Below are 27,521 nucleotides of genomic sequence, written 5' to 3'. Positions count from 1 at the left end.
TCCTAGCCTTGAACACTCTACTTTAATTCCTGGAAATTACTACTTTTACCGCTGCACAATATAGCCGTGGCTGAAATTACCCATTTGACCGTTTGACACATCCAATTGGCGATCAATCTCACCATCCACACAACTTAGAACGCGTCTCTCTCTAATTTCTTCCACCGTTCCGAGTCGTCCACGACGACTCCCCTGAATGATATGATGCATTATGGAACCTTTCTCCGCAAAAATGTGGTCCCATGGTCCCATCGACTACGCCTTAGGGCTTCGGTCGCCATTCGCCGGTCCACGAGGCCTCACTATTTCTCAGACAAGAAATGAACCAGGGGATTGACCGGTGTGGGGGTCAAGAGCTCGAGCTTCTTCATGCAAGTTTGCTAGCCTGGAACAAGTGCAAGACTTGGTATCTTAGTGTGCATCAGCCGACTATATAAGATTCATGCCCGACAGGCCTGTCGCCTTTTTCTTCATCACCTCCAATTCAATTCCCTGACAGTGCCAGACCTCAATATGAAGTTCACTGCCATCATCGCAGCTCTCGCTGCCCAGGCTGCTGCTATCTCCGTCTCCGGCGCTGCGGAGGGTTTCGCCAAGGGTGTTACTGGTGGTGGCTCTGCTACTCCCGTCTACCCCAGCACCACCGCCGAGCTGGTCTCGTACCTTGGTGACTCTTCCCCTCGTGTCATTGTCCTCACCAAGACTTTCGACTTCCGCAACACTGAGGGTACTACTACCGGTACCGGCTGCGCTCCCTGGGGCACTGCTTCTGCTTGCCAGGTTGCTATCAACAAGGACAACTGGTGCACGAACTACCAGTCGTCTGCTCCCTCCGTCTCCGTGAGCTAGTAAGAAACCCCCTTCTCATCCTAATCCAAGTAGATCACCACTAACCAAACTCCAGCGACAATGCCGGTTCCCTCGGTATCACTATTGCCTCCGACAAGACCCTGCTGGGCTCCGGTTCCGCCGGCATAATCAAGGGCAAGGGTCTCCGTATCGTCAGCGGTGCCAGCAACATTATCATCCAGTGAGCAAGCTCCAAACACCCAGATATCGACTCCATATAACTAACAAACACATAGGAACGTCGCCGTCACCGACATCAACCCCAAGTACGTCTGGGGTGGAGACGCCATCACCATCGACAACGCCGACATGGTCTGGATTGATCACGTCACCACCGCCCGCATTGGTCGCCAGCACATCGTCCTCGGCACCGACGCCTCCAAGCGCGTGACCATCTCCAACAGCTTCATCAACGGCGCCAGCGACTACTCCGCCACCTGTGACGGCTACCACTACTGGGGTATCTACCTTGACGGCTCTAGCGACCTCGTCACCATGAAGGGTAACTACATCTACAAGACCTCGGGCCGTTCCCCTAAGGTCCAGGGTAACACTCTTCTGCACGCTGTAAGTTACACCGTCGCCAGCGCCAATTCCCACCATCAAACAAAACAATACTAATACTAATACGAAATACAGGTCAACAACTACTGGTACTCCAACTCCGGTCACGCCTTCGAGATCGGCTCCGGCGGCTACGTCCTAGCCGAAGGCAACGTCTTCCAGAACATTCCCACCGTCGTCGAGTCCCCAATCTCCGGCCAGCTGTTCACCTCGCCCGACACCACCACCAACGCCAAGTGCAGCAGCTACCTCGGTCGTTCGTGCCAGGTCAACGGATTCGGATCTTCTGGTTCTTTCAGCCAGGCTGATACCGGATTCCTTAGCAACTTCTCTGGCAAGAACATTGCTTCTGCTGCTGCTTATGGTACTGTTGTTTCTAGCGTTACTGCCAATGCTGGACAGGGTAACCTGTAAATTTATTTCGATTGAAATTGACTTTGGTTTGATCTGATTCCGAGGGGTGGTGTGTATGCCTGTTGATTGGGTTTATGTGCTACTCTACTTGGGATTTGGGGATGAGGGGGCTGTGAGGGTCGAAAAGGGAATATAATTGATATGTTGTGTGTATTATTCTATTCTATTCTATTCTTTGTCTATCATTAATTACAATACGTTATACGTTTTATTTTATTTTCTGTTTCGAGTACGTTACCTAGTTTGATTGTTTGGTAAAAAGAATAAATCTCTGGAGTTTGCCCGTCTTTGATGGTATGTAGTTGTGCTCAATCATGAGTTCATAATAATAACAGAAAGTGCACAGTTTAGTCAAAATCCACCTTAAGCATTTCAGTGCAGTCTCCAATAAGGGTCCGATCAGTTAATAACAAAAAGGCCAGGCGCAGCGAGAGTCACCTTGGTCACCTCGTAGGAATTTGAAAACGGTCCGTCGGTTGTGGTGACAGCGGCAATGGTCAAGCCATTCATCCCATGTGCTTCATAGGGGAACAAAGCCTCCCCTGTTACCTCGTTGCCTGTCCGAGCGATGACCTTCAACGGCTCCACGATTGGCAGGTTCTGTTGATTGATATAAGTCACCCACAGGGAGCTGTCACTGATATTTTGGTGATCAACAAAAGAAACAGTAATATCCCCAGTTCTCGCGCCGGGAGTTTGGATGACGTGCAAAGGCTCGAAAGGCTCGAGCGGGAAGGAGAGAATGTTGGGGCAACTGCCTGGAACGGTGAAGCTCTGAACCGCACTAAAGGCGAAGTGGACATCGCCAGTGGTCGGGTACGGCAGTTCGCTGGGAATCTTGCCCTGCATGATGCGGAACCAGCCTTGTTGCTCGCCCTTCTCACCGATCAGGGAAGAGATTTGGCGTGCCAAGGTAAAGTCACTGCCCAAGGCGTATCGTTCGACAACGTCCTGCAGGACTCCGAGTGCCACATCTGTGAACTTAACGGCAATCTCAATGGCTTCGTCAAAGTTGTCGACGGGAATCGAGTACTGGCAGGGAAGCATGGGCTCGATGCCGAAATGGGCCAGGTGATTGTTGGAATCCAGGACTTGGAGCTCCTCTTGCTAAAGGGCAGGTTAGTCACTGCCACTTGCGAATGTTGGATGGGAGGGTTCATACAGCTAGAATGACTCGCAAACCACTCAGAATAAAGTCCTTGTCGTCTTCAGTCACGAAGCGATAGCCAGGAACCTCTTCGGTGATGTTTTTAATCAAAGCATCAAAGAAAGAAACTTCGAGCATGGCGTTCATTGCGACCATTTTGAGGTTGACGATGCCTCCTTCGCTTATTCCGAGGGGCGGAGGCCCATTGGGAAGAGTGCCATGCGCATCCTCTTCGATAGTCTCCAGCTCGCTGGCACTGGGAGTAATCAGTCCGTTTGGCAGGGTCTTGTGACCAGTCAAATTCAGCGGAGCTGCAAGGATGTATGAGACGCCCAAAAGGACGGGGAGGATATGAAAATGCATGACAAGTATAGAGAGTTAAAATGTAGAGGTGAGCTGAGAAATTGTATGTATGCGGAGATATGAGAGATGTGAAGAGAGGAAGAGAGGAAGTTGGATTCGTATAGATGGAAGGGACTGCGTGATGGAAGGCGCGCCTAAGGTCAACATCGAGTCCACGAGCGACACAAAAAGTCTCACATTATAAATTGGCGCTTTTGAGATGATCTTGCAGATTACTGAATTAAACAGGTATATTCTTATTCATCAATATTAACTCATCCCTCGACAACTAAGCACGTTCCACATAGGATGTCGTCTCCTTCTCACTAACATGAATCTCCTTCTCAACCTGATGCAGATCAACATGCGCGACAACAGCATCTTCACCATCAAAGATCCTAGCCAGCTCCTCGAGAGTAGGGCCCCGAGTCTCGACGTAGAAGAAGTAAACAAAGAGGAGTTCAACAAAGATCCAGATAGTGTAGATGAGTGACAAGTTCCAGTGGTGAGGCAGGTCCTCCCAAGCAATGGGGTTAGTATAGCTAAATAAGAATGTCAGTGTTACAATATCAACCGGAGGTAATTTAATTTACTTACTTTCCAAGAACTAAAGCAGCCTGCACAGTCAAGTTCATGATCATCATACCCTTGGCGCGCAGGCGATAAGGCAGAATTTCAAGGGAGTACGCAACAAGCAGACCTGACCAGGCGATGGAGTAGACGACAGCATGGAGCCAGACGAAGACGACTTGTGGGTAGCCTGCGCTCTTTACATCTTGGGTTCGCTCGTAGACGGAGGATACAACGGTCCAAGCAAGGAACATGAGAACCATGCCTGGAAGGAATGTTAGCATTGACTTTGACTTTTGCAAAAAAAGAATAGATGTCAATACGCACCAATTGTGGAGACCAGGAAAAGAGGCCGTCTTCCGAACCGATCAACGAAGAAGGCGCTGACCACAGCGACAATCAAACTAAGTAGAGTCTTACCACCGTCGAGCTATAGAAAATTAGTATGTCGTTCAGTAACCAGGGGTAAAAAACGAACCGGAATCTTCTTGTTCTGTTCCGTAATACCCATGCTGTTGTAGATCAAGTTGGTATAGTTACTGAACAACGCATTGCCACTATATTGGGAGATAATTCCCAGCGAGACCAAAATTGCCAGACGATAACGGTTACCCTTCGTCCGCATAAAGTCGAGGTAGCTGCTGTTCTTTTGGAACTGCATCTCCATACTGATAGTCTCCTTGATCTCCCGATATTCGAACTGGACGGTTGTATTATTCTTGTCTCCGTTTCCGTGGTAGTAGGACAGTATATCCAAGGCTTCCTCGTAGCGCTCTTTGGAGATGAGCCAACGGGGAGATTCAGGGACCCCTAATGATGGTCAGTCAATTGGACGGTGTCGAAATGGTCAAATACGTACACCAGATAAAGGCGATCTGAATCAGGGCTGGGAAAATCTGAAGGAGAGTCAAGGAACGCCAAGACCAGTCGTTGGGAATATGCATAGTTCCCCACGCAAGCCATGCGACGACTATACACCGTTAAAATTTGTCCCCAGAATTAGAATGAGGAGACCCTACTCAATGCACCCAAGTTCCATAGACAGTTGTAAATAGTCGTAACAATTCCTCGGTGTTGAGGGTGGCAGATCTCGGTAAGGAGGACGGGGGAAGCCATCTGGGCCAGACTGCTGCCAAAGCCGAGGACCAATCTACCAGTAACATACACTGAACAGTATTAGCACACAATATAACTCAAAGTATATATGTCAACATACTGCCGTAATTCTTGCAGAATGCACCGAGCAAGCCACCGAAAATCATCAAGACACATCCCATGACAATTGGGAGTTTACGGCCCCATCGATCGGCAATAAAAGGACTGTCAAGGTCAATATTTTCCCGCACCGAGAATTGTAGAGTGACTTACACAAATGGGAAACTGACAAGACTACCGATCTGGTAGGTTGCATTCATCAATCCCAACTTGGAGCCACTCGGAGTGTGAAAGTAGGCCTGCCAAGCATCTATATTCTGGGAGGTATTGAGCATCATTCTGTGCAATTTTCGTCAGCCTTGTAAGATGAGTATCAAGCCAGAATACTTACCCATCGTATCCAGTAGTCGCAGAGGCAATACACAGCACCGCTGCCCAGCAATAAAGCTTGCGCAGGCCTGGTTCCTGCCACCAGGTGACCTTCTCCAGCTCAGGCTTCTCATCCTGAGCGGCCTTCAGCTCAGACTTGAGCGTCGACGCTCCAACTGCGATAGGCATGATGTCTTTGATGTCTGCTTAGACGAGCGCAGGGTAGATAATAGGGATTGGAATGTCCACCAAGCTTGTGACACAACAATGCATAAGAAGCCCGGGGGAGGGAATCCCAGAGGTTTTAAGCGGTTCGAATTTGCCAGCTTAGGATATTTAACGATGATATTATCCGGTTAGTGAGAAGTGGCGGGCTTGGCTGGATTTGCATGGGTTCATAGCTCTCTCCATATTAGGAGTCAAGGGACGTTGGAAAATTAAAATCAAATAAAATAGGCGAGGAATTCAACATGCGGCACAGATCTCTTGCAGGGCTGGCATTTGAGATGGCTATTTGCCCAGTGAGTGGCCTGTCAGGGCCCACGAATACTTCCGAGTATAGTATCATCCCCGGCTTGACTGTCTTAGGGCCTAGGCTAATTGTGCTTAGGATGTGACCGGGGATATGATTGGTGCAAATAACGCCATAGCAAAGTCGCGTGAGATTTACCCTCGCTTAGGGCAAGGCCTGCTCTTTGGTCTCTCCCCGGTTTGACGGGCCGAGGCCCACAAGGCGATCAACCTGGGGTAGGTTTGGGGGAATTACATTCGATTTGAGTATAAAGATGGACCTGTTGTTGTTCAAGGTTTGAATATCTGGCCTTTGTGTTCTGCCGAACACGTTCAGGGTCTCACTCGCTCCGTGCCCAAATAAGCAACCAGCCTAGCCCGGAGGCTAATGGGAGTGCCAAGAAGCCCTTGGAGCGCAGTTCATTTGCGGGGTGCGCCACCTCCAGACACTCGCCTGACAGCTCATTGCTATTTAGCCGGTAGCCTTTCTTGGCAACGCCATTGAATAGTTCACTGGGACGGGATAGATCTTAAACTTCAAGCAAAATGCCGGTAGAAGAAGAGAGTAAACACGTAGACGAAAGACACTGACCGCCCTCATTTACGCGTGAATCACGGCCTGTGGGTGGTCGGAAGGGTGGCAGAATAACATATAGGCCACCTTCCCGAAGTAGTAACTTCCATTGTTGCCATTAATTTTATTAACTTGGGCAAATGCTGCAGTTTGCCCCAAAAGCCCAACATGGCCAATTCCTACAAACTCTCACAAGAGCAAATCGACCACTTCATGCGTTTTGGGTACGTGCGAGTACCAGACTGCTTCTCAAAGGCCAAAGCAAACGAATGGGCAGGCGATGTGTGGTCGAGACTCGGCTATTCACCAACAGACAAGTCAACCTGGGCGAATGAAATGACTTGGATGGGTGACACCAAAGAAGAAGCCGTCAAAACATTTGCCCCCAAGGCATGGGCCGCCATCTGCGAACTTCTCGGCGGCGAAGACCGCGTGGCACCCGAATCGGCTACCTGGAACGATGCCTTGATCGTTAATCTCGGCTCGCCCGAGTCCGAGGGAAAATGGCCCAATCCTACTGATCTGCCGGGGTGGCATGTGGATGGCGACTTTTTCACGCATTTTCTTGATTCGCCTGAGCAGGCTCTGCTGGTCATACCCCTGTTCTCCGATATCCAGGATCGTGCAGGTGGCACTATGGTCTGTCCGGATGCGCTCAAGTTCATTGCCCAGCACCTAGTATGTGGTTGAGCCTCCTGTTCTACTTGGCGTCTTTTCTAATTCCCTGTATTTAGTATAATCACCCCGAAGGTGTGACTCCCTATATGCTCCCACGTGGCCAGCAGCCTGACGGGAATCCTATGGAGACGTCTTTCTACTCGGACATTGTGAAGCAGTGTTCTGAGTTCCATCAAATGATTGGCAAGGTCGGCGATGTGATTCTTCTTCACCCTTTGATGGTCCACTCGGTTTCTGTCAACAGTCTGAGACATCCCCGTGTCATCACCAATCCGCCGGCTCAATTGAAACAGCCATTCAAATTTGACCGCAATGATCCCTCCAAGTATAGTCTTGTTGAAAAGAAAACGCTGTCACTATTGGGCAAAGAGAGACTAGCGGGTTGGAAGATCAAAGGCCAGAGAGAGTTTGTTACTCCCGAGAGGCTGAAGTGAGCTACCGGCACTCTGGACAAGCAATGTCAGCCTGATTCTTGTATTTTGTTTAGCCGAAATGACCTTTATGCCTTTACAAATTAGTGTTTAGCCTGAATCAATCTTATTGTTACCTGTCACTCTTTTGACTCGAACGGGTTAGCGCATCTCGTATTGTTTCATGACAGCATGTTTCATTCTAGATATTGACTATGCTGACGTGTGCCTCCGCCACAGGAAAACAGACGAAAGTCCCCCAACGAAAGCAAGGCCCGTGAGGACTTCCCACACCACTCGGAACGCCGCGACCGAAGCAAGTTTGACGGCTTCTCTATGTTCACTTGACATCCTAACCTGGTCCGTCAAGATCAGATATCCATTCGCCGTATTGACCAAATTTCGGTCCAATCCAATTCCTGTCAACTCATGACTGAACATGTTCAACAACACAGCACCCCCGACAGGAACGGCAAATGCCATACCCATGGCCCTCATATAATTGGAGATGGTAGTTGGCTGAGTCGACAGAGAAGGGTCTTCGTCCTTGGGCACATTCTGGACTCTAACGTTATAGCTCGAGAGCAGAAGACCGTGACCCAAGCCAGCTGTGAACAACAAGAACACCCATCCCACCGCCGGCGTCGTGCTATCCAAAAGAATAGAGCACGCCCCTGAAAGGATAATCAAAATCCAACCGCCCGAGATGATCCACTGCGTACATCTCGACTCTCTGGCAAGGATCACGCCAACAATCGCGGCCGGAGCAATTGCCACCCCGATCATGGCTAGTAAGGTCACGGCGGACAACGTGGCAGACATATAGTGGGTTGTCATGAAGTACAGCGGGAAGAATTGCAAGTGAGCAAAGACCTATAAACCGCAATGTGTGAGGACATCGAAACCAGAACAAGGGATCTAAAAATGAAAACTCACCATAAGCCCATGCAAAAAGCAACCGAGATAAGTCATAACCATCATCCTAGAGCGAAACACCCTCCTCCCAAACAGCGGGTGAAGAGCCCACTTGGACTCATAAAAAACAAGCGCAAGGAAAACAGCAACACCAATCGCAATCGGCACAATGGTCTGCCACTCCGACCAACGATACAAACTCCCGCCCCAAGTCAATCCAACAAGAATAGCCCCAGGACCCAAAAAGGCCATAGTAGCACCGGACCAATCCAAAATCCGTAACTTGCGAAGCGGAATATTCTTCGACAAGCGCAGGTCAACAGCAAACGGAATCGTCAACAAACCCAGTGCGCAAAAGATGAAATTGAAATAAAACGCCCAAGTCCAGCTGGTATTATCAACAAACACACCGGAGGTAACAGAACCCAGAATAGCACCGCACATCCGCGTTAGCAGGATATAGCACGAATACCGGGAATGGATTGATGGGGGCGTTGACTCGGCCATTATCAGGAAGCAGAGGCTCATTGCGCCGCCGCCGCCGACTCCCTGTATCATACGGCCGATTATAAGTTCGATGAGACTCATGGATCCGCAGCAGATTCCTGTGCCGATCGTTGCGAATACGACTGCTATGATCCAGACTGGGCCGAGGCTAAAGACTTCGCTTGTCATTGTGAAGTATAGTTGGCTGGCTGCGCTGAAGATGAGGTAGACGGTGTTGACCCATAGTGTGCTCGCGAGAGGTTTTCCGAATGTGTTTGCGAGTTCCTGATATATTTATTAGCACCCGTTCTGGCTTTGGAGGTGTATTGGAACACGGTTTCTTTTTGACATACTGGTAATGCTGGGATCAAGCTGGTCGCATTGAATGAATCCATCATCGACAGAATGACGATGCATACAAATACCAGCCATTCCCGCACGCCAAAGCGCCATTCCTGTTCTTCGGGTGAAGGCTCGCTCTCGAATAACTGGATTGAACTCCCCAGTGGTGGATAGGGTGTCACCTCGTCGATGGATAGGACGCTATCCCGCACCCCGAAGTCGATTTTAGACTCATTGTCGAATATTTCAGATGCTATTGAATGCCGTCCCATTTGATGCGCGACCTTCAAGTAATTTCTTGATAATGTATGTTCGAGTTGGTGATATTCACAGTAACTAGATCAAAAAGCGAAATCTCGGCGAGAAACTCATAGCACAGCTTAGCATAAATCACAAGTTACCCACACACCGACGTGGGCCCAGGAGAGCAGCTGCAGCTAGTACGTCGGGATAAGGGCAAGCTTCCCCTCTACCCCTTGGGAAGCGCGGAAACCTGGAAAGGAGCGGTGGGTTGGATTCCGCATAACAAGGGATATTCAATGCCCGCGCGGCGATTGGGCAGAGATCTGATCTTGCTTGGGAGGAAGGAGAATTAAACTCCCTGCTCTTGTGGGGAATAAAGACCCCGAGCTCCTGAGAATGATGGGTTACAGGGTTTGGTGTGCCCTAGAAGTGGCATTCCAGCCTCCCTCACCCCTTGTTGAATCTGAGGTCCATGTACCACGCCGAACATTCCGTTAATAATGCAAGGAATTCTTCTGCGTGACATCACTCCACTTTAAATTTATGGCATCATTGGATTATGGGATAGCGTGTGACTCATGGGTGTGCATGGAACACAGAAGGTTTGATGTGAGCTGCAATGTAGATGTAGATGCAGTGCTTTGATGTCAAGGCAGCTTTAACTTTTCCCACCACTTGTCAATGCAACTAGTTCCCAGCCCTCAAGTCCTGAGTTATCTTCCTGTCTGAGATAAAATCTATCACGCTAATACTTTGAGGGCAAGACATAGCCCCCAATACTCACGAAAAACCGCATAGCCCGACCCAAAAACTCAGCAACATCTTCCCCAAGCCATTTAGGAAATAACTTCGTCCTTGCGCCTTCGAGCTCTCGCAAATACCTACCAGCGACCTAAAAAGCACATCAATTAGCACCCACATCCACACGCAATATTTCAATAATCGAAACTCCATCATACCATAACACAATCCCCCCACCTCTCCCCATCCAACGCAACAAGCGCAATAGCCTCAGCAACTCGATCAGGAGTATTCTTCTCCAAGCCCACCTCATCCCATCTCTGCGCAAAACCGGCAGTGATATAGGTCGGCGTAAAGAATGGCGCGATTGCATTGACTCGTACTCCGTACCTCTGTGCTGTTGGTTGACATGCGCGTAGAAGACCTAGAACGCCATGTTTGGAGGCTATGTAGGCTGTTACTCCTGTCCCGCCGAAGTAGCTTGACGTTGATGCGACGAGGAGGATTGATTTTCGGGGTTGGGGTGATGGCTCAGCCGCAGTATCTGTAGGCGTGGGTGCTTTCATATAGTGTAGTCCCAGTCGAAGTGCTATAAGTTTAAAAATGGGTTATCTTGTTAGCCACGAATGGAGGCTGTAATAAGCTTAAAATCAATAGCACCAGAAGGAGAAATGGGCAAGATATACTATTCAAAGTCCCCTTCAGATTAATATCAATAACCCTCCCAGCCTCCTCACTCTCGAGAAGCCTTCCATTCCCATCAACAGCGTCCAAATCTAGAACAGGTCTAGATTCCATAATTCCAGCATTAGCAACGACAATATCAAGCTCGCCAAAGCGGGCAATTGTCTTCTCGAAACATTCCGTCAATTCAGTCCAGTCAACGATATTAGCAGGAAGAAAGGCCGCTCGGTCTGGGCGGGCCAGTTGTGTTCTGATTACTTCTTCTGCTTCTGTGCGGAATTGGGATAGATCTGCTAAGACGACGTTTGCACCTTTTGCGTTGAAGAGCGTTGCTGTTGCCGCACCGATGCCGCGTGCTGCGCCGGTTATTAGGACTGTTTTGTCTTTTGCCTCGGCGAAGAGGGACTGGTTGAGTTCGACTTGGGTCATTTTTGCTTGGGAGTGATGGGTAGGGTAGGTCTTGGGGTGGTTTCTTTCCGGAAGAAGGCCGAAATGGGGTGTAGGGCTGCTTTTATACATCTATGGAGGTGGAGGATGCGGGGTATTGATTGCGATATTTACCGCGGTTATTCGTGCAGTTCATGTATGTACTCGAAGCTGGACGTAATGATAAGATGAAGCAATGCACGCACTGCCAGTATGTACAAGCTAGGTAAAAATATGTACTTGAATCTGCCTCTCAATCACCACAATAAAGGGTAATTCAATCAGTTTTATCTCGGTCATTCAGTTTCGATCCTGACATCTCACTCAAGTCTACTCTCGACCCTACCCGCGAAGTCATGCGAGATGGGGCCATTGACTCGGTCGTGCTGACGGCGTGGAAGGAGAAGTCTAACTCGCCGACTAAATCTTTGACGTGTCTAGAGAATGAAGCAGTCAGCAAATCAGGTTTGGATGAGCGTTAATCCCATGAACACATACCGGAGCAGTCTGTCGACATCACCAACGATACACCTCGTTGAAATTTGCAAAACTGCAAATGCAGCGAAACCAGGCTCGGCGATGTGCCTGATGCTCAGGATGTCCTTATCAAGTGCTTCCAAGCGCTTCGTGAAGCTATAAGGCCGGGGAGCCTTAAGGTATGGTGGTAGAGGCTGTCGGTTGGTGATACTAGCAGACAGGAGACATAACAATGATGTGACTTCGTGAGTGGTGACCTTCGCTGTACCGACCAGACGTCGGAAATCGAGCATCCAGGAGGTATCTGTAACATCATTCCCGTCACCGAGATGCATCAATGTATCAGACGCATAACCTAGCAAACTGAGGTAGTTCACAATGCTAGAAGAAAGAGAGACCAGGTCAGCACCAAAAATCAAAGTAACAGATGATGTTTACATACTTCTCAACGCAGAGAATGATCGAGTCATACTGCTTCTTAGGAAACTGACCACCAATGGGTACCTCCCACCGCAGGAACTCGGAGTACGTCCGAAGACCAGCGAGCATAAGCATCTGCTTCGAGAACACCTTGTGTCGGGCTTTCTCGAGTTTTCGACCCGCAGAACTCTTGAGAAGGTAATCGCCTTCGTCACCACGCATGCGACCGGAGATAGTCTCATGGATGATGGAATAATAGTTGGCTAGGAGATACAATGAAGCGCCCAGACTCTGTCGAAGTACTGAGTGCTCTGAAATCGGATATGGGAAGAATGTCCAAATGAACGCGACAGCAATACCACCCGACACAGTAGCGAGCCGATACGGTGCTAGCAGATAGATGGGGTAGAAGAGCTGTCCGTTGGAAGTTGCGACTGCCTCTCCCACTTTGCGAACTTGGAGTTCGTAGCCGATGATCAATGTTGTTGTGACGATGCTGATAATGCCCACGACCCTGAAACGGAACATTTTGATGGGGATGTAGAATGCCATGGATACAAAGATAAACAGGAACACGATCACACCTGGTGTCTTTTGGCCCGGAATGTACCAGATCAGAAGACTTGCCACCATTGCAATCGTTGTGCCTAGGATTCGGAGCACGAAGCTGAAAATGCTCTGTCCCGAAGTCGGGGACATGCTGAGATTTACCATGATCATGGCCCATACCAATCGCTGTTGAGTAAAGAAGGTCTGGGTGTCATGTAAGAAGGCGATGATTGCAATGGTCATAGTGGCACAGGCAACGCGGAAGCCGTATGTCGACTCGAAAGAGCGGAGAAACCAGGGGAAAACCCGAATTTTGTCTCCAAACTTCTGGAACATGGTATTAGGTGGAAGATGCTCGGGATCCTTGCGAAGCCGATACGCCTCGCCAAGTTGAAGGATGTTGTTTTGGGTATGAATGTCACCCATGTTATCATCATCGTGGGAGTCCTCTGCACTCAAGACGGATTTGGCCCATTTCCACAATCTCTTACCACCGGGAATGATCAGCCTATTCTTTGACAATTTTCCTTTGGCGGCAACATGATCAGCATAGCGAACAAAGTCCAGCACGGTTTGACCAGTCGAGTACAGCAATTGCTCCATCTAAATCTTCAATTAGTTTGAATAGCAGAAAATTTCAACTAGGGACAGTCTTACATAGAGGAACAGATACAGCTGTCGTCGACTACGCTCTTTCTGCGTGGCCGAATTATCCAAAAAGTTGGACTCCAGAATTTCGGGGTTGGTAGGGTGATCAAAGAAGTCCGGTGGTAGTTTGATACCTTTCTCTTCTGCCCAAGTTTGCAGGGCAATACGCTTTGCATTTCGAAACTCTCCAAGCTTTTTTTCAAAATGCTCCGTGAACGCTTTCTCGCCAGGGGCGGTATCCTGAGCTGTTGCTTCCACGTCCTCGCCCCCCTCGGTCGGACTATTGTCCGAGGTCTTCGCCGTAGCCGTGCGCTTTGGTGGCTTCGTCAACAGGAATACATAAGATGTATGCAGAAGTCCCTCATCAATCGTCTGAATCATCATGGCAAAAGGATCGTGCACTGCTCTCATGATATCATTCCACTCATGCACGACACGCTCTCGCACGGACTCCGGAACTGCATCCAGGTTGGCATCGATGGGTTGATTCCATCTGTTATAATCCGACAATCGCTGGAAGATATCAACGACGAAGCTCAGCCCAACAACCGGAATCATGATCTGGCGAAGATGACGGAAAATCGTTTGAAGATCATCCGGTCCCAGTTTCCCTATTGCGATTTCACGCTTCGCAAAGGTGAGATCACCATGAAGCTTAGCATGAAGATCTGTGATCTGTCGGATCGCAGCGCGGATGGCCTCCGCCTCCGGGCTATAGACCTTTCCCTTTTTGCTAAATTTCTCACGAGCATCATCAAACGTCTCGGTGCGGCCGAACATGTCGTCTCTTTCTAGACTTTCGAAGTACAATGCATGGGCATTCAAAGCGGAACGAAGCCCACTAATGTACCCGGCCATTTGCTTGAAGACAGCCTGACGCGACGTCATGGGAAGGATGAACAGAGACGTGACGGTCGAGATAGCGAGACCAGTGAGACAAGACTCCAGCAGTCGTTTCACCATATCAATGGCGGCAGTCATATTCTGCATCTGTGGAGAGTAAACAGAAGCGATATTTGCAAACATGGCGTATATAATGACCGGAAATTGCAGCTGCGGGTATTTGGCACGGAAGGTATGAACCATCCAGATCTGGAAGAAGAGCCAGACACCACTGACCGCAGATGCTGACGAGTTGTACGTGCCACTGGAGGGAGTGGCGGTATTTTGTCGGGCCTTGACGCTTGAAAACATGGTTAAGAGCGCAAAACAGGCTGCTATGCAGACAGCAAGAATGTCAAAAATCATCATCTGGATGAACTTTGCGCGGGGCATGATCGCAAAGCCCAGAATAGAGATGATGGCCATTAGATAGCCCAGAGTAGTGAACTGGTCGGCCACTGGCATGGCTTGGTAACTGTGATCGCGGTTAGATAGACTCACGGTCTGGGAGATTATCGGGTTAATCACTCACATGGCCACGGCGATAGTTGGTGCAAGCCCGCCCCTAATATAATAGTTAGCGATTCGTTCTCTATAACAAGATACCTTCCCAGCTGTCAGGGGTACATGGAGACATACTTCATCATCAACAAGACAGTCGGCCGATCCAACCCCGTCTTCCCCCAAATCTTCTTGACAAATCCAACAAAAGTCTGTTTTTCCTTGGGAGGGTCATCCTGCGCCTCTGGCGAGTCAAACGAAGACGCCGACTGGCGCGAAGTCGTTCGCGACGCCATTTTTACGCAAGTTTGACGCCCAGCAGGTCTTGGCTCAGATCTTCAGGAAGGAGGTGCCATGAACACGTGATCTAGTCGCGCAGACAGCAATGGTATAAATGCCAGTCGAAAGCGCTGTACAACGTTGCCCTTAAAGAGCTCTGAAGGAACGTCGGGGCGACGTCCCGCCTTCGAGTCTACGGATGTGGACTGCGGACCGCGTGATGTTATTGGTGATCATTTGCCGTTGTGGAGCAACCCGAGGCTAACAGTTCACGTCTGCAACGGTTTGTAGATCGGTGTATATCTGTTGCGTAGTATGCATTCAGGCACGGATGGTGGTTGTACGAACTGCCGTTATATTGTACTTTTGTTCTTGTATCTTAGCTCCCTCTTATCTCGATCGTACTTCGATTCCGACAAAGGTCCTGTACTATTGCTAAAAGTCTTGAATGGCGCCGAGGGAAGTAATAGAATGGAAGTAAAAGGTATTCGCCTTATTGTTCAATTTATTAGCATTGTAGAGATGTTCGCTCATTGTGATGCTATCAATAACGTTAATGCCCTCGATGCCCTCGATGAAACCCATAAACATCCATAGACTTTCCCACTGCATCTTTCATTCTCTCCGTTCCTTTCTATTACTCCGCTGGGGTGTAATATCCGATGTCTCTTTGATCCTGCACTTGGCTTTTGATACTCCGATCTCTGCTATATCTAGGACCTCGGGCCAGGATATCTGGAGTGGACAGACAACTCGAATCCAAACGGACTTCCTCACCTTCTTTTGAACATCCTTCATCTTTCAGTCAATCCATCCTTCACCAAGGAAGGATTTCACAATGCCTTTTAAGCTCAACACCATGTTGATGACCATGACGGCTTTCCTCCTCATCGGAGGAACCACCGCGGCTCCCACCGCTCTGGACGAGAGCAAGTAAGTCGAAGACATGGCGCAAGCTTGCATATCACCTCGGCCTATCAAAGATGGGCAGACTTGAATGAACCGAGCTGACCCCAAACGTAGACCCAACACCGACGGCAAGCTCATTAGCGAAATTAGCGGCGGTCCCTATTCTGGCGACCTCACCTGGTTCGATACCGGCCTCGGAGCTTGTGGCCAGTGGAACGTCGACACGGACTACATCGCCGCCGTCTCCCATATTGTGTTTGACCGTGAGGCGCGTGGCACGAACCCTAATAACAACGCGCTCTGTGGCCAGAAAATCCATATCCAACGTGGATGCCGTACCGTCGAGGCAACTGTCGTTGATCGCTGCGAGGGGTGCAAGGAGAACGATATCGATGTTACTCCTTCTCTATTTCAGCAGTTTGGTAACCTTGACCGAGGCCGTATGGATGTTGTTTGGTGGTGGAACTAGGCCCGCCTAGGGTTTTTCTCCCTTCCACAGTCTTGATTATGGCAGCCCCGAGCTGACATGATCAAACCACTTATGGCCTGTTGAAACTTGGAGATGGGAAAGGAAATAAGCAACAAAGAGAATATGTTCAGGGGTTGCTTTTGCAGGAAATCTTGAGTATTGCTTTGAATTGAATGTCGAGAGGCATGAAACGTCAGTATTCAGGCCACTCTGGATCTACCTGTTCTTTCCACGATCGTAGGCCGCCGCGGATGTCACCAATAAACCTCTGCCCATTCTGATCTAGTCCTAGCTCTTTCATTTTCTTCACGACAATCTGCGAGTCATTTCCTAGACGGCAGACAACGTAGATCGGGTTGGACTCGGAGCCGAGTTCAGACGGTAACCAAGAAGGCAATTGCGGAGCTTGCTGCTCAGTGTCGGCCGCCTGTGGCTTTGAATATCCTGAGGCAAGGATATCCGAAATAGGGATGTTGATGCTATTTTCCAAACTGCAGATTTCGAACTGCCCCTTATCTCGCACATCAAGTACGGTGTGTGGCGACGCCTGGGATACACTAGGGTACTTCTCATGGTACTCCTGCGCAGAGATACGTTCCTCGGGGCCAAGCAAAGATGGAAGGCTTGCAGAGCCACAGAAGAATACATAGTCCGTCGATCCTGACTTGATCGTATCCACCGTGACTGTCGCCTCGGCAGAGCACACTGCACAGTTTGCTCGGCGCGAACGAAGACGGATTGTGCGGACCAAGGGACTAGAGTATGCAGAGAAGACATGCAGAGCTGGAGGGTCGCGGGGGACACTCGCAGCATCATCTGCCACATCAGCATCAGGCGCAGTAATGACCTTAATCGCCTCGAGGGCCTGCAAGACACCCATGGTCCCGACCACCGGCCCCAGGATACCACCATCGGCACAACTGACCACACTATCAGCCGGTGGCGGTTTGGGGAACACACAGCGATAGCACGGTCCTCCAGTCTTATCACCCGGAGCTCGGGGTGGGTTGTTCAACACCATAAGCTGTCCCTCGGTCCGTAAAGCGGACGCAGAAACCAATGGTTTGCCGGTAAGCACCGCGGTATCCGAAATCAAATAACGTGTTGCCGGATTGTCTGTGCAATCGAGAATCAGATCATAGTTCTGGAAGATCGCGGGCGCCTCGTCGGGCGTGAGGTGTGTTCGGTGCGCAATGTAGGTGGGATGTGGGTTAAGCCTGGTCAATCGCAGAATATTGTTAGCACGAAGCTCAGATCTACAACCCAAAGATAGAACTCACTCTCGTAGCGACTCAATTGCACTGTCTACCTTGTACTTCCCCACGTTCTTTGTTCGGTGCAGCACCTGGCGATGCAGGTTCGACACCTCGACCGTATCCCCATCAATCAAACCAATTGTGCCAACACCAGCACCGGCGAGATATTGCGCAGCTGGACATCCCAGTCCTCCAGCTCCCACGAGCAGAACCTTGGCCGATCGAAGCTTCAGCTGACCTGTAATTTAGAAGCTCGCAGTCAGCCCAATTGTTCGAGTGGTACCATCAACGCCCATCAAGGAGTTGTCGCTCACCCTTAAGTCCGACTTGAGAGACAATCATCTGTCGTCCATATCGTTTATATTCCTCCTGCAGCAGCGGCCACCGTCTTGCTTGGCCATTCCGGTCATTGTGTTCGTTTCCCGCGGTGGTTGTGGTTGCGCTCTCCGATTGCGCTTGCTCGGCGTTCGCGAGATCGCGTCTCAGTCCAGCAAGCTGTTCCTCTGTGGCGGTGATTTGGGCGCGCAGAGATGCGCACGTTTCTTCGAGGGATCCCATCGAGAATGTTGCGCGAAGAGGAATTTGACGCGAGGGGAAATCGGTAAGTTCCCCGCGGCTTTTATGTGGGTCCCGACGAAGTATTCCGCATACTCACAGGTGAACATCTATAGATATGCTAATAAGGTTGAAACATGAGGTACAGTCATTCAAATTTATTCCTATGTATATCTGCCAAGTGTACGTATATGTTCTATCATGCCTTGACCCATGTATATCCCAAGTTGTCATCTAGTTATAGTCATTCAGTTCAATCCCTGCGTTCCGTAGTAGTCCTAGCCTCTGCGTTCTCTTCGTGCATGATCTGAGTCTTCTGCAAAGTGTGTTCGACATCAGCACGTCTTTGCTGCTCATCAACAGCACCGAAGATGAGATCCATCTCCTCGAGGGTGCGGCCCTTGGTCTCTTTGAAGAATACAATCACAAAGATGCCCATGGCGAAACAGAAGATGCCGAACATGAGGAAAGTTCTCCAGCCAATCTTGTTGATGGCGCGAGGAGTCACCTCGGTAATGACGAAGTTGAACAGCCATTGGGTGGCTGCACCGAAGCCGACACCATAGGCACGGAGACGAGTTGGGAAGATCTAGAAAGTTAGTTGAATGTGACTTGAAGTATCAATGACAGAGAAAGCTTACCTCTCCAAGATACACCCAAGGAGTTGGGCCCCAAGATGCTGAGTATCCAATTACATATAGATAGATCATGGTAACCATAGCAATGGACGCGGATGAGACTGAAGTAGCCTTCGCATTAGGGGGTGAGTGGCCAGGACAGCACCAATGATGAACATCATGCTGGACATCCAAGCAGCACCACCGATCAAACTCTTCTTTCGGCCCCAGCGATCGATACCGATGATCAGGAAGATAGCCGTTGCGACCACCTTGACTGTTCCATAGATACCGGTGGCGAACAGGGAGGAGTTGGTCTTGCTCAGTCCAACACTGGCAAAGATTTGAGGGGCGTAGTAACCAATACTGTTGGTTCCAGAGAACTGCTGCCAGAACATAAGAACAAAGGCCAGGAAGAAACGGTATCGGTTGGTCGGCTTTAGGCATTCCTTCCAGGTCATGCCCTCAGTAGCAACATTTTCCTCCTGGATAGCAGCGGTGATTTCAGCAAACTCCTTGACAACCTCCTCGCTGGTCTCAGATTCATTTCGAATATAAGCGAGGGAGTTAAGTGCCTCCTCACTGCGGCCCTTCTTCATCAGCCAACGGGGAGACTCCTTGAGGAAGAACAACCCAATGAACATCAGACCACCAGGGACAAGCTGAATGGCCACAGGAATGCGCCATTGGCTTGTACCCTCAGGAACATGAAGAGAAACACCATAGTCCAGCCAGTAGGCGAAGGTACTACCGATGACCAGGAACTCCTGGAAAAGACCCGCCACACGACCACGGATAGCCGGGGGACAGTTCTCACTGACAAAAACCGGAGTGATACTCGACATGCCACCGATTCCCAGACCGGCAATGACACGACCGCCGTAGATCATGCCAATCTCATGATGGGCGCCGACCTGGATCGCCGCTCCGACCAGGAAGACCATGCAGAAAATCATCAGCGAGTATCGACGGCCCAGTCGGTCATTGATATAAGCAGCGAATATGGAGCCAAAGAAACAGCCAGCTGTGAGTAGCGATACCACATTGGAGGAGATCTGGGCATTCTTGTCGTCGCTGAACCCGGATGAATCAACGGGGAGGCCGAAGTCCTTTTTGAAACTCGAAAGAGCCAGGACAGAGCCCATAACACCCGTGTCATAACCTGAGGAGTCATATATTAGCCCTGCATTTTATAGAGAGCGTGAATTACTCACCGAACAGCAGTGAGCCCATATAGGCCACCGAGGTCAGGATATAGACCCGGTAATTCTTAAAATCGACGAAACCCATCTTGAAGGTGTACGGATGGTATCCCGTGCCAAAATGTCACAGAAACAAAAGAATGGGAAAAGAATGACCCAGGAAAAGTCCGCCAAAGGAAGAAGAAAAAGAGGAGCCGTCGGGATTGGGTCACATCGTGCTTTATACTTAGTTCGGGCAGATAACGGACCAATGCAACGCCATGCGATACACCAAGCAAGACAAGCAATCAAGTGGCTTCATTGCTAGTAGGTCCATGCCGAAAGCCTCGAGCTAAAGGGTCCGGGGTTGCGGATGTGGAGGTTAGGGAACGAATTGGGGAAATTTTGGCGGGGGGCCCCGCAGTCTGGGATCAAGGCGACAGTTTCTCCATCCATTGAGGGATGGCTTTGGTTTATGGTACATGGCTCTACGCCTTGCCGCGGGGAATGGCTATTGGCGTTGGTGTAGACGGCATGGCTTGGTGGAGACGCTGTGGTGGTGATAATGTCTGAGCCCGCTGATTGATGGAAGAATTATACCCCTGTCTGTCCGTGATCTCCACTGACACTCTATAAAATCTGGGGTTATGGCATGATATATGGGAATATACTGCTTAGTTCTACTATGATGATCACAATTATTTCATTGTCGTCATTCTTTATATAATGTCGAGCCAGCGTCAGTTGGACAAGCTGCCTTCTTTCTTGCTCAATTGCCGCCGGCGATTGCTTTCAATTGCCGATGCCGGTAGGGTGTCATTGAATTGCAGATTTACAGTACATAAACCACAAACAGAGAATTTGACTATCAATTCCAATCGTAATTCTTGTTCGAAGACGGCTCTATCGGCGAACAAATATAATTTTACCAACCTTGTGCTTTGTGCTTGCACCATCGGATATATGACCAATTCCATTCTCATCACTTCGGGGTCGGAGTGGGCGTGGGATTGACAATATGCCGGCACTGATCCCAGGAGAGAATGAATGCGCTAAGTACCTCCCCGGTGTGAAACTTGCACAACTTTAGACTTGAATCCCGAGCATCTCGGGATTTTGGCAAAACTCAATGCCTGGATATCACAGGAAAGTGAGCTAGTCAAATCTTTATTTATCGTACTATAAGATAAACAGATCATATTATTAGCTAGTACTATGTACATCCCACATAGCGACAGCGGAGTACAGATTACTACCAATTTTATCTCCCTAATGGATAGCAAGGATCTGATGGCTTAGGACCCCTCAAACATAAAATGAAGTGCCGTGGCTTTCCGGCTTCAATATATCTCACTAGAAGTGGATAACCATAAAAGAAATGTAAAGAAAAGAGCAAGGCGTCGCAGCTTCACGTCAGCTCCAATCCCAGGGCAATGAAATGGCTCTCCCTAAATGTACCCTCCGCATTTCGTGTTCATGCGTCTCCAAATTTACTTTGTCATGGAGGAAGTTCTTCTCCAAAATTAGATTTTTGTGTCCATAACATGTCGCATGCTCTCGCAGATGCTGAAACAAGATTGAACTTCAATCCGAGTCGAGATACGACGAATTCAGGCGGGTAACATCAGTTGTGAGCCGAAACTTCAGATATAAAGGAACTCAAGTAGGACACTACGCATAAATGCGGCAGTCCAACAGCTTATGGAGATATTCACACCGGATGGCGCAAGGTCCAGGCTGATATGAAAGTCTCCGAAGTGAGCTTAAATACCCCACGTCTACGTCAGGGTGAACTGCATTTTACTCATCGATGAGTCTCGATCTACATGATTGTCTAATCACATTCGCCTGCTGTCATATAAAGCTTGATAATAGAATCAGAATCGTTATTACCAGACAAATTGTAAAATTCGATTTGTCACTTTTTCTCTCCGACACTGAAACTTTTGATAACTAGTCATGATAAGTGACCACCTCAATCAAGGTATGTGGGTGGCTTAGACGTCTAAACGTCGCTTGTCCTTCATTTGTGCGATACTAAAGTCCAGCTCATTAGGGGATGCCTCAATCCACGAGGAAGACACCGAGCTGGGACCAGAGATTATGAAAATGGAGTTGGCTTGGTTAGACGTGATGTGTGAGGTGCTCAATAGGCTCCAGTCGCTCATGTTGTCGCAACTCGAAGGGAAAGAAGAAGAGAACATGGCACTCCGAGAGCAAATCGACTTTCTCAAAGGACTGCTGGAAGAATGTCATGAGCAAGAGAAGGCTGGTCATCTGATTGTCTTTGAGGGGTTTTAGTACAGATGATATACTTTAATTTCAATATCAGTTATTCAATAACCACTAGTAACTCTGCAGATACGTAGATTGCGCTTCGTGAATCCCAAGCGATTGAAAGAGACGGATAGCCCGGTGCAGGTCCTGCCGGAGACTTATCTCTTTGAGTATTTGCGGTGTTCGGAGAGTTTCTTTTTCTTCTAGGTCAGTCAACTTTTGGCGTCTCGTCTTAAAGTATATTGCACTTTAGTAACTACCGACGATTATTATAGGAATACAAAAGTAGGTTGGCTCCTTCCCTGGTGATCACGGAGACTTCGATCTCTAATACATAATAATAAGACAAATCATGACACAAAGCGCTGATGATAATATGACTCGAATTTCTAGACCTAGTGTATTGTTTTATTTACAGCCTAGACTTTCACCTTCCATTTCACGCCAGTTATAGATACACGTGCAGCAATCATGAAGGCGGTCCCAGTCAGCAAGAAAGTGCCAGCCGCCATTTGGGCATACAAAAATTGCCCCTTTGAGTTTGCTGCGATCATTTGCCCCGACAGTGGCAGTCCGATCAGGCAGGATATGCCAACAACGGCAAAGGTCATCCCCATTCGAGTCCCAATCGTGGTTGGATCTGTTGTCAGAGTGCTGAGAACCGCAGGGAACATTGACTGCACACCAGCGGCGAAAAAGCCATAGATGACTACGAAAGCATACAGTCCCCCAACAGAATGAACGCCGGCCCAGGAATACATCAACACGCATGTGAGCATATTGACTGGGATGATGCTGTTCAAAAGCCCCACGTACTTGTCGGCCACAAAGCTGGGAAGAAGCCGGCCCAAAATTCCAACCCCGTTAAGGATCATCAACAAGTTTGTTGAGATGGATGTGGATGTATGGATGATGTTGCGTGCGAAATTTCCGAGATAGAAAAAGGTAAAGTATAGTCCCAGGAAATTGAAGAACATAGAGATGTTAAAGAATGCATATGGGACATCTTTGAACATTGACAGTGCAATCAAGGGCCCAGAAGCTCGAGGAGGCAGTCGAGTGCGGAAGAATAGCAGACATGGAATGTGCGTCGCTAAGGTGATGAATCCAAGTATACGAAGAGTCCATCCAAATCCCATTGAGCTGAGGGTTGCATTGGCAATCGCGGGGAATATGATCCCTCCTGTTCCTGATCCGCTGACGGCAACTCCGATGGCAAGTCCTCGGCGAGTCTTGAAATATGAAGACACCACGGTGAGGGCAGGACAAAAAATGAAACCATTGCCGATACCAATGCAAAGGCCTTGAGACAAAAGTATTTGATAATATTGGGTGGCGAAAGAAGCGGTAAAGATACCGACAAGTTGGAATAATGTTCCCAGTGCGAATAGAGGCTTGAAGTGGCCAGCATCCGTTAAGCGTCCGGAAATCATTCCTCCTCCGAAGAGACAGAAGATTTGTATACTCCCAATCCAGGATATGTCGGAAGCAGATCGTGACATGAAAGTCGTATAGTATGTCTGAAAAAGCCCAAAGCTATTGATGTAGCCCCAGGTGTTGAAAACAGCCAGATGGCATAAAGCAACTTGGAGCCAAGCATGGAATCCGCCATCAGGAGGTGGATCGAGATCGCCACGTAGAGAGCGACCTGGAGGACTCTCTGCCTCTTGGATAATCATCTCGGAAGTCGAGGGTTTCTGCAATAATCTGGTGCCCATGATGAAGTATTATTACGCCAAAGCTTGGCTGCGCCAGTGAACAGTTTTTATAACCGAACGTCGGGAGATATGCGCCACTTCGGCACATCGTCAGGTCCAGACCGAAGTATGACAAAGATCAACCATTGTCGTATCCTTCTAAGAATGTCCGCAACCCTCTGATAGACATGATCACTTAGTCGGAAACATTACTCAGTCGGAGACATTTTTGGTCGGAGACCTTTACCGATTGGATGCATGACAGTTAGTGGATTCAACGGGCCTTCCTATAGGCGCACGAGTGCTATATAAAAAGCTCCTCGATGTGTGTGTAGCTTGTATTAGTGCTCGAAGGCAAATGTGTGATGGAATTCACTCCATGGGGACAGGTTGGCTCAATCTCTGTGAAGTTGGTGAAGGTTGTGATAAACCAAGCCACGATCATCCAATCTAAATGTTGATAGCCTAAAGTTGATAGCCTAAGCAAGGAGATTTATCTCGCCGGAAGTAATTTGCAAAGCTGGTGATAAAGACGTAGCTTTGCAGGACCATTCAAAGACTGACAAGACATATATCGAACCTACAAATCTAAAGAGTCAATGAGACTTCGAGCGTCTTGAACCATCATCAAGCATGTGGGCATGCGATCTGCCGGGCCACATGCAGACCGATACATGGGGGGACAGTCCTTTGCAGGGGGTGTCTGGTGCCAACGCCTCTGACGCTCTTCTAATCCATTGAGTAGGGACATGAAGCATCTTTCTCTGTATCCGTCGACCCCGAATATGTCTGATTTCACAGCCTTGCGCATGAAATCTTCCCATTCCGAAGGGCTTACGTCGAGTACAACTGGAGCAATTACGGGCTCGCATTGAGAGGCACGTCGCAGAGAGTCATGCCCAAAGCTCGAGAAACTTAGTCGCTTTTGTTCATCAGAATTAGTAGCCCGGGTTCTCTCTTGTTTAATATCACCAAGGAGTTTGGCATAGCATTCTGCCATGCAAAGACACAATATCCCCAGAATGCCACCATTTTGTATGACAAAAAGGTAGCGAGTGGGGCATTGATCACATTGAAGGATTTGCTTGGCAGCCTGGATGCTGTCACGTAGTATCGTCAGATCGTCCGGTGCTACAAACCGATCCTTGGTTCCTAACTGTTCGAGTAGGAGGTATTGAACTGAAAGGCATGCGCAGGCCTTGGGCGTGGCGTGACCACCTAGGGTAACTGGGTAGTTGCTTTGCGCACCGGCACTGAGGGAACAATAAATCGGTTCAGGATTAGCGTGTAAGCAAAGTCTTGTGATCCATGCCCTTACCGGTGAACATCTTCGAAGTCTAGATGGTAAGGGGCTATAACTGTCGCAGTATGGTTGTATTGGACATGAGGTGATGGCGGGGCCTGGGGCTGATGGAGAGTCCCAATTTCCAAATTGTCGGACGGGGTTGGGGTCACAATCGCAGGTATTAATTGATGTGAGTTTGTGGATGCGGGTGTCGCCAGGTTATTGGAGGGCAAACGATGAGCTTTTGCAATCTTCGGTCTGCCCATACGAGACTGTGTAGAATAAGTGCACTTCTTGTTTGTGGAGAGACATCGAGAACAAGCTGGATGCTCCCCAGTGCATCTCATCTTTTTGGTCCCTGGACAGATATCAGCTTGCGTTGTCTTGGGCCATTGCGGCGGTTGGGTAGGGCAAAGTTACGGCAAGGGTCACACGACTCTCGGATGAGACGCTGGCCACGTCTGGTGGGTACTGAACTCGACATTGCTAGGTTGGTTGTTGGGTGAAGAGAAGATGTCCCCGAAGTTAAGGAAGTCTCCGGTTGTGCCAACCTTTCTCTTGGCGTCGACGTGGAGCCGGTAGATACCCCTTATTGGCCTTCGGAGACTTTGGGGACGTATCTTTTTCGGAGAGTTTTCTATAGAGCAATTCGCGGTATTTTGATGCCTTCCAGCTAATCCTAATAGGGATTACAGAGGCCTTACGTGCGGAGTGGTAAATGACTTTTGATCATATGGCTGGGCATCCCGGGTACATATATTTCTTCCCAACCCCTCTGAACAAGACGTTGCCCAAGTCTCATCACTATATCATTAACCATGTCACACACACAGCTTTTCGATGCACTCATCATCGGCGGTGGTCCTGCAGGATTGGCCGCTGCGATGGCCCTAGGAAGAGCTTGTCGATCCGTGGCCCTCTTTGATTCCCAGGAATATCGCAACGAGTCGGCGACGATGATGCACAACGTTCTTTGCCATGATGGTCAAAAGCCCGAACATTTTCGCGCCACAGCAGTCAGGGAAATTATGGATAAATATGACACCGTCACTTTCATCGACACACAGATCATCAGGACTCGCCTGGTTTTTAACGGTTCCTGTCGCCTCTTTGAGCTCACCAATCAAAAAGGTCTGGTATGGCTGGGTCGTAAGCTGATCTTCGCGTCCGGCACAAAAGACGTTCTGCCTTCGATTACTGGGTACAAGGAACATTGGGGTCGAGGAATGTGAGTTTTTTTGGCAAGAAATATCTACGGATACCCTGTCCGCTAATCCCTTTTTGAATCCAGCGTTCACTGTTTGTTTTGCGATGCCTATGAAAATCGTGGAGGCCACATCGGACTCTTAGGTCTCCAGTCCCAGGACCTAGACCCCATGTTGATGGCATTGCGGCTCACCCAAGATAAGGTCACAGTTTTCACAAACGGGGAAGGTGTCGCTACCGATGAAGCAGGACAAATGTGTTTCGAAATTGCAACTGCGCTAGGAGTCAAATTTGACCACCGACCACTCAAATCAATCTCCCAGAATCCTCATGGAGTGGGGATTCAACTGAATTTCCAGGATGATTCAAATGAATCTATACGGATGCTTATGAGCGCTCCACCCTCGGTCAATCGTGCAGCCGATTTGATTTCCAGTCTGGGTCTCGAGACTCTCCCAGGCTCCGACGGCCATGTGGTATCAAAGAGTATGATGGGAGAGTCTAGTCTGCCCGGCTGTTTTGTAGCCGGTGACACATCCACGGCGGCGAAGATAGTTCACATTGCCATGTCGTCTGGTAAGGTTCTTCCCAAAGAACTGCCGGTCATTATTTTATGAGACGCTAATCCAATCATCATTTCTAGGAACTCTGGCAGGGATTGGAGTAGCCAAACAATTGGCGCACGAGGAAGGGCTCAAGGCTCTTGAAACAATGTCGAGCCGCGGTAGTCAAGGGCATTTGTGAGGCACAACGACTTCAATATTGACCAAAACAAACTGGCCGGGATTCGATTATTCAAGTTGTCTTGTGGTACACTTTAACACAGTGATTGAGACACTTGCAGCGTCGCTTTTTTTTTCTCGCGCCTCTTGGATCGAGCTCCACTTTTATATC

At 49.0% G+C, this 27,521-nt stretch overlaps 13 protein-coding genes across 13 annotated transcripts; 5 read left to right on the top strand and 8 right to left on the bottom strand.

Moving 5' to 3' along the window:
* Window positions 1–513: 513 nt before the first annotated feature.
* On the top strand, window positions 514–1,827 carry N7446_008561 (polysaccharide lyase family 1 protein; the record flags this gene model as incomplete). The annotated part of the gene is made up of 4 exons (XM_058517306.1): window positions 514–848; window positions 905–1,030; window positions 1,086–1,416; window positions 1,489–1,827. 4 exons carry the CDS (start codon window positions 514–516, stop codon window positions 1,825–1,827), a joined length of 1,131 nt encoding a protein of 376 aa, XP_058370952.1.
* A 399-nt stretch (window positions 1,828–2,226) lies between these two features.
* On the bottom strand, window positions 2,227–3,337 carry N7446_008560 (putative sexual development protein (LsdA); the record flags this gene model as incomplete). Its single annotated transcript, XM_058517305.1, has 2 exons — window positions 2,227–2,934; window positions 2,990–3,337. The coding sequence occupies 2 exons, from the start codon at window positions 3,335–3,337 to the stop codon at window positions 2,227–2,229; spliced, it is 1,056 nt and encodes a 351-aa protein (XP_058370951.1).
* A 268-nt stretch (window positions 3,338–3,605) lies between these two features.
* N7446_008559 (putative MFS hexose transporter) lies at window positions 3,606–5,599 on the bottom strand (the record flags this gene model as incomplete). The annotated part of the gene is made up of 9 exons (XM_058517304.1): window positions 3,606–3,858; window positions 3,914–4,151; window positions 4,214–4,316; window positions 4,365–4,696; window positions 4,746–4,856; window positions 4,906–5,052; window positions 5,103–5,206; window positions 5,255–5,380; window positions 5,433–5,599. 9 exons carry the CDS (start codon window positions 5,597–5,599, stop codon window positions 3,606–3,608), a joined length of 1,581 nt encoding a protein of 526 aa, XP_058370950.1.
* Window positions 5,600–6,644: 1,045 nt separating this feature from the next.
* Window positions 6,645–7,606, top strand: N7446_008558 (uncharacterized protein; the record flags this gene model as incomplete). The annotated part of the gene is made up of 2 exons (XM_058517303.1): window positions 6,645–7,172; window positions 7,229–7,606. 2 exons carry the CDS (start codon window positions 6,645–6,647, stop codon window positions 7,604–7,606), a joined length of 906 nt encoding a protein of 301 aa, XP_058370949.1.
* A 189-nt stretch (window positions 7,607–7,795) lies between these two features.
* On the bottom strand, window positions 7,796–9,597 carry N7446_008557 (uncharacterized protein; the record flags this gene model as incomplete). Its single annotated transcript, XM_058517302.1, has 3 exons — window positions 7,796–8,455; window positions 8,519–9,268; window positions 9,337–9,597. 3 exons carry the CDS (start codon window positions 9,595–9,597, stop codon window positions 7,796–7,798), a joined length of 1,671 nt encoding a protein of 556 aa, XP_058370948.1.
* Window positions 9,598–10,313: 716 nt separating this feature from the next.
* On the bottom strand, window positions 10,314–11,422 carry N7446_008556 (uncharacterized protein; the record flags this gene model as incomplete). The annotated part of the gene is made up of 3 exons (XM_058517301.1): window positions 10,314–10,460; window positions 10,528–10,898; window positions 10,996–11,422. 3 exons carry the CDS (start codon window positions 11,420–11,422, stop codon window positions 10,314–10,316), a joined length of 945 nt encoding a protein of 314 aa, XP_058370947.1.
* Window positions 11,423–11,696: 274 nt separating this feature from the next.
* On the bottom strand, window positions 11,697–15,192 carry N7446_008555 (uncharacterized protein; the record flags this gene model as incomplete). The annotated part of the gene is made up of 6 exons (XM_058517300.1): window positions 11,697–11,856; window positions 11,918–12,277; window positions 12,339–13,468; window positions 13,523–14,870; window positions 14,928–14,960; window positions 15,035–15,192. The coding sequence occupies 6 exons, from the start codon at window positions 15,190–15,192 to the stop codon at window positions 11,697–11,699; spliced, it is 3,189 nt and encodes a 1,062-aa protein (XP_058370946.1).
* Window positions 15,193–16,013: 821 nt separating this feature from the next.
* Window positions 16,014–16,553, top strand: N7446_008554 (RlpA-like double-psi beta-barrel domain-containing protein; the record flags this gene model as incomplete). The annotated part of the gene is made up of 2 exons (XM_058517299.1): window positions 16,014–16,108; window positions 16,199–16,553. 2 exons carry the CDS (start codon window positions 16,014–16,016, stop codon window positions 16,551–16,553), a joined length of 450 nt encoding a protein of 149 aa, XP_058370945.1.
* Window positions 16,554–16,746: 193 nt separating this feature from the next.
* On the bottom strand, window positions 16,747–18,367 carry N7446_008553 (HesA/MoeB/ThiF family protein; the record flags this gene model as incomplete). Its single annotated transcript, XM_058517298.1, has 3 exons — window positions 16,747–17,770; window positions 17,834–18,047; window positions 18,124–18,367. 3 exons carry the CDS (start codon window positions 18,365–18,367, stop codon window positions 16,747–16,749), a joined length of 1,482 nt encoding a protein of 493 aa, XP_058370944.1.
* Window positions 18,368–18,617: 250 nt separating this feature from the next.
* N7446_008552 (sugar porter family MFS transporter) lies at window positions 18,618–20,271 on the bottom strand (the record flags this gene model as incomplete). The annotated part of the gene is made up of 4 exons (XM_058517297.1): window positions 18,618–18,953; window positions 19,006–19,043; window positions 19,094–20,143; window positions 20,196–20,271. The coding sequence occupies 4 exons, from the start codon at window positions 20,269–20,271 to the stop codon at window positions 18,618–18,620; spliced, it is 1,500 nt and encodes a 499-aa protein (XP_058370943.1).
* Window positions 20,272–22,121: 1,850 nt separating this feature from the next.
* N7446_008551 (uncharacterized protein) lies at window positions 22,122–22,463 on the top strand (the record flags this gene model as incomplete). The annotated part of the gene is made up of 2 exons (XM_058517296.1): window positions 22,122–22,146; window positions 22,219–22,463. The coding sequence occupies 2 exons, from the start codon at window positions 22,122–22,124 to the stop codon at window positions 22,461–22,463; spliced, it is 270 nt and encodes an 89-aa protein (XP_058370942.1).
* A 395-nt stretch (window positions 22,464–22,858) lies between these two features.
* On the bottom strand, window positions 22,859–24,157 carry N7446_008550 (MFS monocarboxylate transporter; the record flags this gene model as incomplete). The annotated part of the gene is made up of 1 exon (XM_058517295.1): window positions 22,859–24,157. One exon carries the CDS (start codon window positions 24,155–24,157, stop codon window positions 22,859–22,861), a length of 1,299 nt encoding a protein of 432 aa, XP_058370941.1.
* Window positions 24,158–26,239: 2,082 nt separating this feature from the next.
* On the top strand, window positions 26,240–27,371 carry gliT (thioredoxin reductase gliT; the record flags this gene model as incomplete). The annotated part of the gene is made up of 3 exons (XM_058517294.1): window positions 26,240–26,649; window positions 26,713–27,203; window positions 27,271–27,371. 3 exons carry the CDS (start codon window positions 26,240–26,242, stop codon window positions 27,369–27,371), a joined length of 1,002 nt encoding a protein of 333 aa, XP_058370940.1.
* Between the last annotated feature and the right edge of the window lie 150 nt (window positions 27,372–27,521).

The sequence above is a fragment of the Penicillium canescens genome (assembly GCF_028828765.1).
Source record: "Penicillium canescens strain IBT 15451 chromosome Unknown utg000005l_segment0_segment0, whole genome shotgun sequence".
Taxonomy (NCBI): Eukaryota; Fungi; Ascomycota; class Eurotiomycetes; order Eurotiales; family Aspergillaceae; genus Penicillium; species Penicillium canescens.
Note: the sequence above shows the minus strand (reverse complement) of the source record. Positions and strands in the feature narration are given on the sequence as shown.